The sequence below is a fragment of the Saimiri boliviensis genome, chromosome 5, assembly GCF_048565385.1.
Source record: "Saimiri boliviensis isolate mSaiBol1 chromosome 5, mSaiBol1.pri, whole genome shotgun sequence".
Lineage (NCBI taxonomy): Eukaryota > Metazoa > Chordata > Mammalia > Primates > Cebidae > Saimiri > Saimiri boliviensis.
In genome coordinates, this window is record NC_133453.1 from 30,888,668 (window position 1) to 30,902,405 (window position 13,738).

The 13,738-nt window shown below is 35.6% G+C and overlaps 1 protein-coding gene and 1 long non-coding RNA gene across 12 annotated transcripts in view; one reads left to right on the forward strand and one right to left on the reverse strand.

Moving 5' to 3' along the window:
• The window catches only part of KANSL1L (KAT8 regulatory NSL complex subunit 1 like), a 152,128-nt gene that overhangs the window by 130,915 nt on the left and 7,475 nt on the right, over window positions 1-13,738 (forward strand). For 8 of the 11 annotated variants that reach the window (XM_010336371.3, XM_039469729.2, XM_039469730.2 and 5 more), the window contains 6 exons: window positions 5,508-5,636; window positions 7,558-7,688; window positions 8,502-8,626; window positions 10,178-10,229; window positions 11,915-12,027; window positions 12,911-13,076. In XM_010336371.3, the coding sequence (XP_010334673.3) occupies window positions 5,508-5,636; window positions 7,558-7,688; window positions 8,502-8,626; window positions 10,178-10,229; window positions 11,915-12,027; window positions 12,911-13,076 (716 nt within the window). Of the gene's footprint in view, window positions 1-5,507; window positions 5,637-7,557; window positions 7,689-8,501; window positions 8,627-10,177; window positions 10,230-10,791; window positions 10,815-11,914; window positions 12,028-12,910; window positions 13,077-13,738 lie in introns of those variants that run through there. The other 3 variants (XM_039469731.2, XM_074399081.1, XM_074399082.1) reach the window with 2 other exon arrangements.
• Window positions 501-11,918, reverse strand: LOC141584550 (uncharacterized). The gene is made up of 2 exons (XR_012517627.1): window positions 8,641-11,918; window positions 501-4,689 (listed from the first exon to the last, which is right to left on the reverse strand). It is a non-coding gene; the product is annotated as an uncharacterized LOC141584550 (long non-coding RNA).

The following is a 13,738-nucleotide window of genomic DNA, read 5'->3' on the forward strand; positions in this document are numbered from 1 at the left end:
GCTAGGGCAGGCATCCCCAAACTTTTTACACAGGGGGCCAGTTCACTGTCCCTCAGACCGTTGGAGGGCCGCCACATACTGTGCTCCTCTCACCGACCACCAGTGAAAGAGGTGCCCCTTCCTGAAGTGCTGCGGGGGGCCGGATAAATGGCCTCAGGCGGGCCGTAGTTTGGGGACGCCTGAGCTAGGGAATAGCTTAAGAACATTGTTTCTAATCAGAGGAATGTTACACAACCATCTGAAAAAATAATAGAGTGCATTATGTAATAAAAATATAATTACGGCCGGGCGCGGTGGCTCAAGCCTGTAATCCCAGCACTTTGGGAGGCCGAGGCGGGTGGATCACGAGGTCGAGAGATCGAGACCATACTGGTCAACATGGTGAAACCCCGTCTCTACTAAAAATACAAAAAATTAGCTGGGCATGGTGGCACGTGCCTGTAATCCCAGTTACTCAGGAGGCTGAGGCAGGAGAATTGCCTGAACCCAGGAGGCGGAGGTTGCGGTGAGCCAAGATCGCGCCATTGCACTCCAGCCTGGGTAACAAGAGTGAAACTCCGTCTCAAAAAATAAATAAATAAATAAAAATATAATTACACATTTAATTCAAATTGTGATTTCATATTTGATATACATATGAAATATAAAACATGTATTATTGACTGAGTATGCAAATATGAAAATATATGCTATTAGAGAAGATTAGATAATTATATTTCTTTTAATGTTGTGCTACTATTTGACTTAAAAAAGTAAGGCAAGCCAGGTACAGTGGCCCACACCTGTAATCCCAGAACTTAAGGAGGCTAAGGCAGGAGGATCGCTTGAGGCCAGAGTTCAAGACTAGAAGATCGAGGCTACAGTGAGCCATGATTACACCACTGCACCGCAGTTTGGGTGACAAAGTGAGACTGTTTCTAAAAACAAAAAATAAGGCAGTTAAATGTGTTAGGTATACAATTAAGGGGAATTCATAATGTAATGAGCGATTTCATCTTATCTGTCTTAAGTAGCTAGTCATTAATTTTTCCTCTGGTTAGTGCAGCATTTATTGAGCATTTATTGCCAGGCAGACTATTACATGCTGAAGAGTCAAAGGTGAGTTACAGGAAATCAAAATTATAATGTAATGGGGGAAGATACAAATAACTGTTATATAGTATAATGGACACAGATGATAAAACACATTTGAAGGCCGAGTGCAGTGGCTCATGCTTGTAATCCCAGCACTTTGAGAGGCTGAGGTAGAGGGATTGCTTGAGCCCAGGAGTTCAAGACCAGCCTGGGCAACATGGCAAAACCCTGTCTCTACAAAAAATATGAAAATTAGGCAGGCATGGTGGTGCATGCCTGTAGTCCAATGTCTTAGGAGACTGTTAGAATGCAGAGTCTGATTTAGTAAGTTTGGAATGGGACACATTTCTTACAAGGTCCCAGTGATTCAGATGCTGTTGGCCCATATTGAGTAACAAGTCTTTAAGTAACAAAAACAAATATATCTCTTGTCATGGAGACATGAAGTAGTATTCAAATATCTATAACTGAGGCTGGGTGGTGGCTCACGCCTGTAATCTCAGTACTTTGGGAGGCTGAAGCAGGTGGATCACCTGAGGTCAGGAGTTCAAGACCAGCCTGGGCAACACGGTGAAACTCTTGTCTGTACTAAAAAATATAAAGATTAGCTGGGCCTGGTGGTGCAAACCTGTGGTCCCAGCTACTCAGGAGGTTGAGGCACAAGAATCACTTGAATCCAGGAGGCAGAGGTTGAAATGAGCCAAGATCACGCCATTGTACTCCAGCCTGGGAAACAGAGTGAGGCATCATCTCAAAACAAAACAGAACAAAAACCACCAACAACAAATATCTATAAATAACTTGGCATTCCTGCTGTAGGGTAAATTGCATGGAGGTAAGCACACAGATCTTTGCTTGGATTTATCCTGTATAGTCCATTAGATTTGGCAATTTATAACGGCATTGCTGATTTCAGGCAACAAGTAGAGAAAAGCCAAACTGTAGTGGGTTGAAAAGTGAATAGGTTACACTAGTGAGAAAACCAATTTAAGAGTTTATACTTATGAAAATATTCAAAGTTATAAAAGCTATGGAAGACAGTGGAACTGTTTCAGATACAAGACCTTAATGAGATCTTCCAACCACAATGACATCTGCAATGAATAGTTGAAATTATCTGTATATAACATTATAGGGATTATTGGTGAAATCTGAATAAGGTCTATAGGTAATGGCAGTGAACTGCATGGCTACATAAGAGAATGTTCTTTGTTTTGAGAAATATACGTTGATGTATTGAGGGCTAAAGAGGTGTCATGTCAGTGACTAAATTTCATTTGCAGTCTCAAAGAAAGGGAAAGCAAATGTGAGACAATGTTAATATTTGGGGGATTTCAGTAAAGCATATATAGAGATTTTTTGTTCCATTTCAAGTTTTCTGTAATTCTGAGATTATGTCAAAATAAAATTGTTTTTTAAAGATAGATAGGAGAGGAGGAACAAGAGCACCATAACCCACACAAGCAAGCCAGAAACATAAAGCTCAGTCTTGTTTCCCACACCTCCTCCCCTCTAAACCACTTGCCAAGTTGTCAATATGATCTTACATGTTACAATTCAGTTCTTGCCTTCGAATACTCTCAGTCCAGCATCTCTTATCCATACTGCTGAAACAGACTTCTAATCCATTTTTCCCTTTAATCACTGTAGGCAGTGACCTCTTCAAAATGCAAATCAAATGTCACAAACTGCTCCCTATCTCATGGCTTTAGAATATATGAGAAGGAATATTCTTAACACCTTGAAACCCTGTCTACATAGGCTGGCTCCTCCCTCATGACTCTTTCTCACCATGCTTCCTTACTCTACATTACATAGCTGTTCAATTCCCAAATTTGTCCTGTTCTCTTGGGCTATTGCACATGCTATTCTCCTCATGGCTATCAGCTATTTGTTTGTTTTTGAAATCTATTATTTCATCTGGGGAAGCCTTTCCTATAGCTCTTACTAATGCTCTCTTGTACATTCTCAATAACATCATGTAGTTACACAGCTGAAATGCATATTTTTCCATCACATTACAATTGCATTCCTTGAGATAACATGTGTAAACTGCAAGGACTGCTACCAATCCTAGTTTTGCTTACCTAGGATTTAGAATGGTGCTTGCCATGTAATTGGTTCTCTGTAAAGTAGTTGGATGAATAAAAGGGAAGAAAGTAAAGACAGGAGATATGAGAGATGCTATCAACGTGTGATCTTAGGATGGACTCTAAGAGAGGATTGGGAAAGCAAGAACTGAAAGGCTGGGAGGTTTATCCAAAGAACAGCTGAAGAGGATGTGTAGAATTGTCATACATTTCCTGTTTCAAGGGTCCATGAAAATCTTTTAAGACAATAAAAAATTAGAAGGAAAATGATGTGAAGGAAACATTTGAATGAAATTTAATTTAAAAATCACCCTTTTGTGAAAGTTAAGATTCCTTCCCAACATTTGATGTGTTTTCAGAAGAGTTGAGAATTCTAGTAGAAAATAAGAGAAAGGTAAATTGTCTAGCATTTGCTTAAACGCTACAGCAAAATGTTATTAAAACAAGAATGGACACTAACTTTGAACACCTACATATGTTTTAACACACACATTTTAAACTCCACCTCTCACAAGTCTAGTTACCATTTTAGTAAGTTTAGATTATTCCTGTCATGCTGTTATCTTGTATTAATAACTTTTAGGGTATCATCTGTGATGTGCTGTTTGATTTATTTTTCATTTGCTGCTTGACATTCAAGTGATTGTTGAAATCTTAGGGTTTAATATTGATTCTGGAAAAAATTTTAGCTATCATTTCTTCAACTAGTCCCTCCCTTTCATCCTCTCCAGTCTCATCTCTTACCCCATTCTGGTCTTTTTTCTCTCCATATTTTCTGTCACTCTGTTCCATCAAGTTATGGAATTCCTCTGCCAGACCCTGGTTTTCATTTTCAGCTGTGTCCATTAAGATACTTAGCCTAGTGATGATTTTAACATTTGAACAATTGTTTCTGACATTCCTCTAGAGGGCCTCTTACCTGTTCCTCTTCGCAATATTAGTTGTTTTAAAGAGTTGCTAATCTGTATTCTGTGAATGCTTCATTAACTATTTTTTGAGATTGTTCTTCCACTTGTAGTTTGTATCTCTTTTTTAATGTAGTGTCGGTATTCAGATTTTTATACACTCATTGAAGTTGCTACTTGGTTAAAACTGTTCTACCACACTGTTTATGGGACCCTTTTGATTGGAAAGGTAGAGATTTATATTGCATTTGACATTTTCAGAATAATTTGGGGATGGGCAGGACATTTCAAAGTGGGGCACTTGTACATTGCCTTCTCTCTCCAACCATTCATTTCTCTGCCCAAAGCTGTTTTGTTAGGCTGATATTGGCATGTGCAGTTAATACAGCATTTGCTCCAGATAGTTGTCCTGCTTCCAGTTTTCCTTTCTTCTGGGTCTAGAGCACCTTTGGTGTTCATCACACGTCTTTGTGGCAGTACTTCACTGTGTGCTTCTGCTCTGGGTTTCTTCTTCAAATTCCATACAGTTTTAGTCTTTCGGAGATTCCTCAGAAATTCTTCTTTACAAGTTCCTTCTTGCTTGCAAATACGGATTTACATGTGCATATCTGTGCATGTGCCTATGTAAAAAATATTTGTCTATCATTTTTAGAGTCATTTGCCATCTTGAAACCAGACACTCTTGTCAGCTGGTAGGCCATGCCCTTTGTTTCAGTGTCAGTGAGTTTGGCACTTACAGCTTACATATTTTTCTACTCCTTTCCACGTCTCTCAGTCTTTCAAAAAATAAGCCAATTTGGTCATTAGACCAATCATGATAACACTAACATTTACTGAACACTTATGTCAGACACTTTTACTATGACAGGAATAAACTCATGTAATCCTCATAACCCCAAGGTCGCTGCTGTTATCACTATTTTACAGATTATGCAACTAAGGCACAAAGAAACAAAATGGCTTAAAGCTGTGTTAAATACATTATTTTTAAAAAGTGAAAGAATGGTACTAGTCACTGTCAGGATGGATAAAATCTGGTTCTTGCTCTCAAAGCCTAGTCTGACCATGTTGAATCTTACTTGGTCCCAAATTATTTCCAGATTTAAGGGTAACCAAGAACTTTCTGATGACTGCCAAGATTTATATATCTGAGCCAATCCTCACTCTGTAATTTGGAAGTTTCTGTAATTTGGAAGACTTTGAGAATACGTCACCTTCCCTTTGCATCCCCCTCAAAAAATGGAGAAAATATAAGAAACTGGAAATTCCCCGGGGATGTTTTTGGAGTTGGAGTTGTCTATCTTGGTATTTAAGGTTATATTTATCTGTAATTTTGAACTGGTACCTTAAAATTCTGCCGTTACAAATAAAAACAGATTAACATGTTCATTGTCTGTTAAGGGACTAAAACTTAGTATCTCCTTTTTGTTTGTTTTAGTACATAGTACTTCTCTGAATCAATGGAGAAATGGATATTCACCTATATGTAAGCCTCAAATAAGATCAGAATCTCCTGCACAACTGTTACAGAGAAGAAAGAAAAGACATCTGAGTGAAACAGCATTAGGTAGGTTAAAGTGAAGATATAAGCAGTAGTGCTAAATATTAAAAATAAAAAATTCTGATCTTAACCTGTCTCATGGGAGTTTATAATCCAGAACAGCCACTAATTACACAAAACATCTATGACCCTACAAACATACAACAGCATATTCCCAGTTAATTCAGAATTATTTGTGGACTGGTGTCTACTCACTTTATGGCAATTAAGTATTTCCCTCCTGTGTTCCCTGACTACTTGTCTTCTACCAGTCATTCCCTGATGGGATTTAATCTTCAAAGTTGTGTTCTAGGCTCAAAATAGGCTAGTGCAAAGTTGCCTGACAGAAATTGATTCCCTGTGGAGATGCTGATGCAATGCAAATTCCTCAGGATTTTGAGAAAGTAAACAAGATTCAAGTGAAATACTCAAATACCTTGTTCAGTTCTCCTTAGGAGCCTATAAACTTAAGAGTTCTAAGATGATCAAGAGCTACCTTTGGAAACAAGAACTCTTCTAGTAATACAAAGGGGTTTATTTTGGAGATCTGGGACAAGATAGTTGCTGCAGTTATTGCAAATGATTAAAAAAAAAAAGTTAACTGGCAAGATAAATTAGAAACTACAGCCAAGGTGGCTGTGCTAGGCTGTAATTATACAGAATGGATTTAATCTGTTTATCTCTGGTGTCTTTAGATAGTCCATGATAAAAGACCTACCTAGTCACTATCTGATAACTATCCAGATCAGCTACAGTGTAGCAAAAAATGAACACATTCCAACACATGTCCAGAGGTTTCATTAAGCTTTTTAGTGTATCACTCTTAAGAACAGAGAAGCAGGTATTACCTAGCTTTTGAGGAACTTTCACATATGCAAACCAAAACAGAAGAAAACTTTAAAAAAAATCAGTAAGATGCAACATGAAATATACATTACCTAATATACAAAATGTTTCATTTGAATTGACTGATACTTTAGATCTAACTTCAAGTTTGATGTACATACAGGAATAGAACAAATGAAATGACATACTACAAAGAAATAACTAGACAATTCCAAAAGGGTAGGACATCTGGTCCAGCCTGTCATATGTTAATTTAATGAAAAATGATTTATTCTAGAGTATAAGAAACCTAGGAGACAACAGCCAATTTTAGTATGTAGATCCTTATCTGAAGAAACTAGCTATAAAGGCCTTTAAAAAAAAAATGGAGACATTTAAATATGGAGTATATTAGATTTTGTATTATACAGGAAGACATTCTTGTTTTAAAAGACTTGTACTAAAGTAAAGTATGGGCAATAAATAAGTAAATACATACATATATATGTGTATATATACACACACACTCTTAGAAACAGGGAACCAAAACAAGAAAAAAAAAGAACTTGGAAGAAATACAGAAAATACCAAGAGAAAGTAAACTTCTAATCGGTATCCTGAGAGAAATGAGAAAGTGCCTCTATGAAAGAACAGATGCTATTTAAAAAAAAATGAGTGCCAGAAAATAAGTACTTTTGTAAATATGTACTTTAATAGAATTTTTTCAAAAGAGTATTCAGAAGACTAAGGGCAGACGCCTCACAGAAATGAGAACAAAAAGTCAGATATGAAAAGTATGAGACTAGATAATTTTAGAGTTTTGGTAGCTCAACCACTAATAGGAATCACAAAAAACAAGAATAAAGGGATGAGATGAGGGATTATTCAGGGAACAACATGAAATATATTGGATAAAAACTGCCAAGGCCCCAGAAAATGGAAATAATTTATGGTATGACTGAGTAAAGCTCCTCTCTCTTCACTTCCTTATTTTGTTTGTTTGTTTTCTAATACATGAATTAAGAAAGGAATCAATCACCTGTCATGCAATTAGGAAAATAATTCTAATGATACCTATTAGTAATGTTTAATGTGTGACATTTAATGGCTCTTTCCACGACAGGTGAAAGAACTAAACTTGAAGAATCTGATTTTCAACACACAGGATCAGGATCCCATAGCAATTTTACTGCTGTTTCTAATGTCAACGTTTTATCAAGAACCCAGAATTCATCATCACGAGTAGGTTTTTCTGTATGTTGAACTCTAAAATTGCTTTAAAAATAAAAGCACCTGATTTTGAAAATAATTTTATGTATTTTGCTAATCTATAACAGCCTTATTTACTAGCACATATTAACATTAACAATTACCTTGTTAGAAAACAATAAATCTGACTCCATACAACTTATTTTTAACTATGAAGCTAAAAGTTCATTAATATTTGGTTATAGCTTTTTCTGTTAAAAATTTAAATTTTATCATGTTCATCTCTATTCTTTAACATATGAAGCTAAATAAAGTCTTACTAATGAGAATTTGGGACTTCTGTTGTTCTTATTCTGTTTTGTTTTGGTTTGGTTTTTTGTTATCTGGCCAGGGAATAGAGAGGTGGGAGGCTTTAGAAATGAAGAGTCTGAAGCTCAGGAACCAGAAACACAGACATGAAGAGCATACTCAAGGGCTGACCAAAAATATCTCACCGCCTTTCCTAATAAAAAGTGGGTTTGTTACTGATCAATTCATTGACATTTAGGGCGATATGTGCTAGTTTTTTCTGATAAAGTGTTTTACATTTTAAAATATATTTTTATGGTCTTCAAAATAAGCTAGTGCCCATGCACACATAAATACACATTACACATCTACCAAGAGACTGTTCTGGTTTACAGAAGGCAGAAATATTTTCTTACTTGGTTTTAACATATTTTAGTCAGATTTTGTAACAATGTATTTATAAAAATTATGCAACAGGTATACTGTCATATTATCTTTCTATAACTGATGAAAGGAGGGTATCATTACAACTATACAGTACCGTAAAACTACTGTCATCCTGTTTTGCAGAATACTGCACGACGGAGATTGAGAAGCGAAAGCTCTTACGACATAGATAATATTGTGATTCCCATGTCATTAGTAGCCCCAGCTAAATTAGAGAAACTCCAATATAAGGAAATACTCACTCCAAGGTATGTATACTTACATCTTCATATTTTTCTTCCTTCCTTCCTTAATAAACTTAAATTTCCAAAGTGAAGTTAGAATTTTAATTAATGAAAGGAGGATTCTTCTCCCAGTTCCTTCCCTATAGCCATAGAGGGGAAACGGCGAAAAATAAAACATTACTAATGCCTTTAGAAAAAGTGTTACATAGTATCACAACTTATTTCTCAGTTTTTATTAAGATTTGGGTATTCCTAGACTAATTTACTTCAGCATTCTTAGTCTTTTTTTCATTCAGTGTCATTTAGTTATCTACTATGTAAATGACACTAAAAGTTACTTTAGTGACATAAAAACTATAGCAACAAATAATCCTTGCCCTTAAAGAGAACAGAGTGGCCTACGTTGCAAAGAGTTCTGCGTTTTCATGGGGTATTCACACTGTAAGACAGTAATACCTGTGACAAAAAAAAAAAAAAAAAAAATGTATTGCCACGTCAGCAATAAACACATTTAAAAGATGAGTGGGAAGGCCTGGAAAGTCATCCATGAAGGATGGGAAGGTGGAAGGGCATTTACATAGGGATACCACAGACCAAGTGTGTAAGGCTTAGCCAGATACTGTTTTCTGCAGGTTGATAATGGAAGGTTAGAAACAAAGTTAGGTCCAGATTGTGGGAAGTCCCTGAATGCCATGCATAGATCTGCTCCCTACTAGCAGTAAAGTTAGCCAAATTTTTTGGAAATGATGAATGCAGTTTCTTAAGAATATAAATATGACACCAGGAAGTAGAGACAGAAAAGGTTGCAAACAGAGACAGATGGGTAATTTCAGTTAATTGCTATACATCTCTATTCTAATTTCATTACTTCATAATTAAATAAAATTTAAAAAGAAATTATGAAATTTGAGGTATTAAGAGAACGCTAATTTTTAGAAGAGTTCTCCTGTGATAACTCCTGTCATCTGTGGATACCTGTTGCATAAGTAATAAATCACATTTGTGGCTATGATGTTCTATAGCAAAAATATATTTCAACTTGAGATGGTAGGCTGGAGCTAGCTGGTTGAGCAGATTGTTAAATGTAGACGACTTCTGTGAGCCAGTTGTTAAACTACTGATGGCTCAGAAGGGGCTATGGTAGGCAAGCATTTTCACACCAAAGAAATTGGCAAACATACAAATCAGGACTTCTTTCCTTCTCTCTTACTTTTTGGCCAGGCCAGTTTATCAGCATACCACTGACTTAATTCAGTCAACACATAATTATTGTATATGTATATACAATAAGTATATATATGTAATTGTGTATCATATATGTATAAAATGCAGCTATACAGAACAGACTGTTCAACATTAAGGCCAAAAATAAAGTCTCATTTTTTCTTTTGTCCCTTTCTCATAACCCAAATATTTTTTCTTTTAAAAAAATTGAGTATTAAAATACAACAATTTGAAATGGAAATTTCCATGGAAATGCCAAGGAAACCCTAAACATAGAGCTGAGCTTAGAGTATAAAATTGCCACATTTAGATAAATAAAAGCTGCTTAAAATTGGTTTTTATCTTCAACAGCTGGAGGATGGTTGTTCTTCAGCCTTTGGATGAATATAATTTAGGCGACGAGGTAAGCTGCCTTTCACACAATGAGATAATTATACATTATGTATTATGAAGCCTGCTTACTTTTGACATTCAGGGAACAAAAGGAATATATACTTACACTGATTTTTTTTCCTTTTCACTTATGAAAAGGAAGTTATTTTAAAAGAATATTCAAAAAAATGTTTTGTGCAAATTTGACTATAAGCCTAACATACAAATACACAAGAATTTTAAAAAGCCAAAAAATACAGTATTTGTGAGTTTTTGACATACTGAATTTGCTAAATATACCTTCATTCTCAGTATTAATCAGTTTTCTGCATGAGATTAGTCTCATTATTCAAGTTTAAGTGCCATTTTCAGAATCTTAGTGCCTATTTGCTCTTCAGTTTGGAAAATTCTGGACTTTAGAAGAGTAATGTGGTATGTATCTCATGTCATACTTGTTGAGTCTAGGGTAGTTCTCAAAACAGTAATCAGACATTAATGTTTTTGTAGTGAAATATTCATAGGAGTCTATAAAAATAGCCTCACACCATTTCAGAGGCTGTGACATATGAATTATGAAAAATTTGTTTTTGCAGATTTTTGGATTTTGGAGTTGCAGGTAAGGGGTTATAAATATGTATGGGTAAAATTATATCAAGAATAATTATAGGGAAAAAATACTGTGTAACCAAACTAATTCCAAAGTGCTGGTCTCTAAAAGAAGACACTGTTGAAGACACTTAATTTCTGTCAAATAACAATCTTTCTATGCTCAGTGGTCATGGTTTCCAACTACCAAAATTTACCTTTTAATGACCTTTCCTCTTCTAATGTATTCTTCCTTACTTCTGAATGATCCTAGCCAAGAAACCCAAATTCTTAAACACCATAACCAAGGTAGTGTTCCAGGTTCGAAATCTAGATAAGCCATTCATTAAATTAATTTCGATTTATCTAAGATAATTAGTTTTACTTTTCTCTGATACTAACATGTTCTTAGAATAGTGTGTGCTCCACAATGGACAATCGATAAAAACTCTTGAATGAGTAAGGCTCTACACTCAGCTGTAGCAAATGGAAAATACTGTGAACTCATTTGTAGTCTACTGAAGTCTTGAGATATGAACCAGTAGTAAGCAAGCTTTTAAGAAAGTTTGAGGCTACAGTGAGCTATAATTGCACTCACTGCAGGCTGAGCAACAGAGATCTGTCTCTAAAAATAATAATTGTAAAATAATTAAAACAACCTGACTCCCCCTTTTCAGGAACTTGAAGCTCATCTCGTAACATTTGTTCCCTTGACTTACAGACAGCCTTTATTTCAGTCAGCTTCCTACTGTTTTCTATGTGAGAAACTTTTTAAAACCTTGAAACCTGATTTTTTTTTTTGAGACGGAGTCTCGCTGTGTCGCTGGAGTACATTGGTATGATCCTGGCTCACTGCAACCTCCACCTCCTGGGCTCAAGCTATTCTCTGCCTCAGCCTCCTGAGTAGCTGTAATTACAAGTGCCCACCACCATATTCGGCTAATTTTTGTATTTTGATAGAGACAGGGTTTCACCATCTTGGCCAGGCTGGTCTTGAACTCCTGACCTCATGATCCACCTGCCTCAGCCTCCCAAAGTGTTGGGATTACAGGCATGAGCCACCGCACCTGGCCTCATCTTATATTTCAAAACGTTTCTGATTAAAGCAAAAATCTTTATTTCTAATTCCAGATGGAAGATCTTTCTGATGAAGTCTTCTACCTAAGGCACAAAAAATATGAAGAGAGAGAGCAAGCCAGATGGTCATTATGGGAGCAAAGCAAATGGCACAGAAGAAACAGCAGGCAGGTTACAAATGTAAAACCCCAAACCATAGAATCCATGTGAAATGAACAAAACCTCTGCATGAATTTTGGGGGAGACCACTAAAAAGGAAAACATGATGATGTAACATCAGCTATTCGTGCATAGAATGAGCTTATATTCAAAATATATTTGAACTAATTATGTAATGATAACATTAGTTCTGTATTTTACTATGGTTCTTAAAGCTGTCAGGCTCAGGAATAGATTTAACTAACAAATAATGTGAAAATTCTCTGTGTATATAAAGTATGTCATTTTGATCAACTTTTACAGTGGACCCAACACTGGGGACTGGAGTTTAAGTAATCCATTTTAACATCACTACTTCCAAAATACGTTTTCCTTTAAAAATAAAAAATTTCTCAAGAAACCTGTTCAGTCTAAAAAGCCTAAAATACTTTTAGAAACACAAATGGGCTTTGAGGGAGTGGGAAATAAATCAGACATGATTATTATATATATGAGAAAATCCCTGGTATTTTATATTTATTATACATTTGATAATTTTTAATATAGCCAAAACTCAAAAAGCAAGATTGTGTGAAGTCTAAGAGTCACTTTAGTTAAGGAGCATCTTTCATTTAAGTCAGACAAAACATAAAAGCAAACAAAATACACAACAAGAACCAAAAAACCCCACTTACAATTGGGTAAAATATTTCATAAAGTATTATTTCATTCTCTTAAGTATGAGTATGAAAATCATAAATAGCATCAGGAAGATCATCAGAGGAATTTTTAAAAATCCTTTGGGCAAAATGGTTTAAAGTTACCAAGTTAACTTGACTCAGTGATATCTTGGGTTGTTCATACATTTTCAAAAAATACCAAATAATTGTGTTTTCCTCATTTTCTTGCTAGAGCTTACAGTAAAAATGCTGAAGGACAGGACTTGCTTTTGAAAGAATACCCTAATATCTTCAATAGCAGGCAGCAATGTGCTGCTGCAAGTCCTTCTGAGCTTCTTTCAGAGAACCAGGATCTGTGTACACATGGCTTACCTTTAAATGAAAGTCAAGAAACCAAGGTAAGTGTAATATATATAATTAAACTCCCCATTCCTTACCTTTTAACTACTTGTTTGTAGAAACTGCTTTTTACAAATTAAGTTTCTAATATCATTACATAACAAATTCAGTTAAGATAGGTATGGAAGATCTGTATTCCACCATTTTGTGTCCACTACTAACTACAGTCACTTTGTGTAACAAGTCAATTCAAACTTCCAAATACTCATTTATCTATTAGAGAATGGAGGTACTGTCAAAGATTCATTACAAAACAAACCTGATTAGTGAAGAATAGAACCTGCTACATGGGCCAAAGTTAGCTATTTCTTTCTCCTCATATCTAAGATTTTTACATGCCTCACCAGACCTAGTTCCCACCTCAAAGGGATTGCTTTCTAACACTGCATCCATAAAGTTCTTACACCTTTCTTCATAAACAGATATTGAAAAAGAACTAGATCTAGAATGGAGAGTAGAGATTACAGAATTAATAGGCAAGTTGCAGAAAGCTAAGGCAAGAAAAAGTTAATAGATAACTTTAAGAATGAAAATGAAGATATGGCACAACTAATCAAACCTAAAAACACTTTCAAAAGGGGCTTTCCCAAAGTGATCTTAGATTGGAAATAAAGACCACTGCCTATGGCAGCATTTCCTCTTCTTGGCAGAGGCAAAGTAA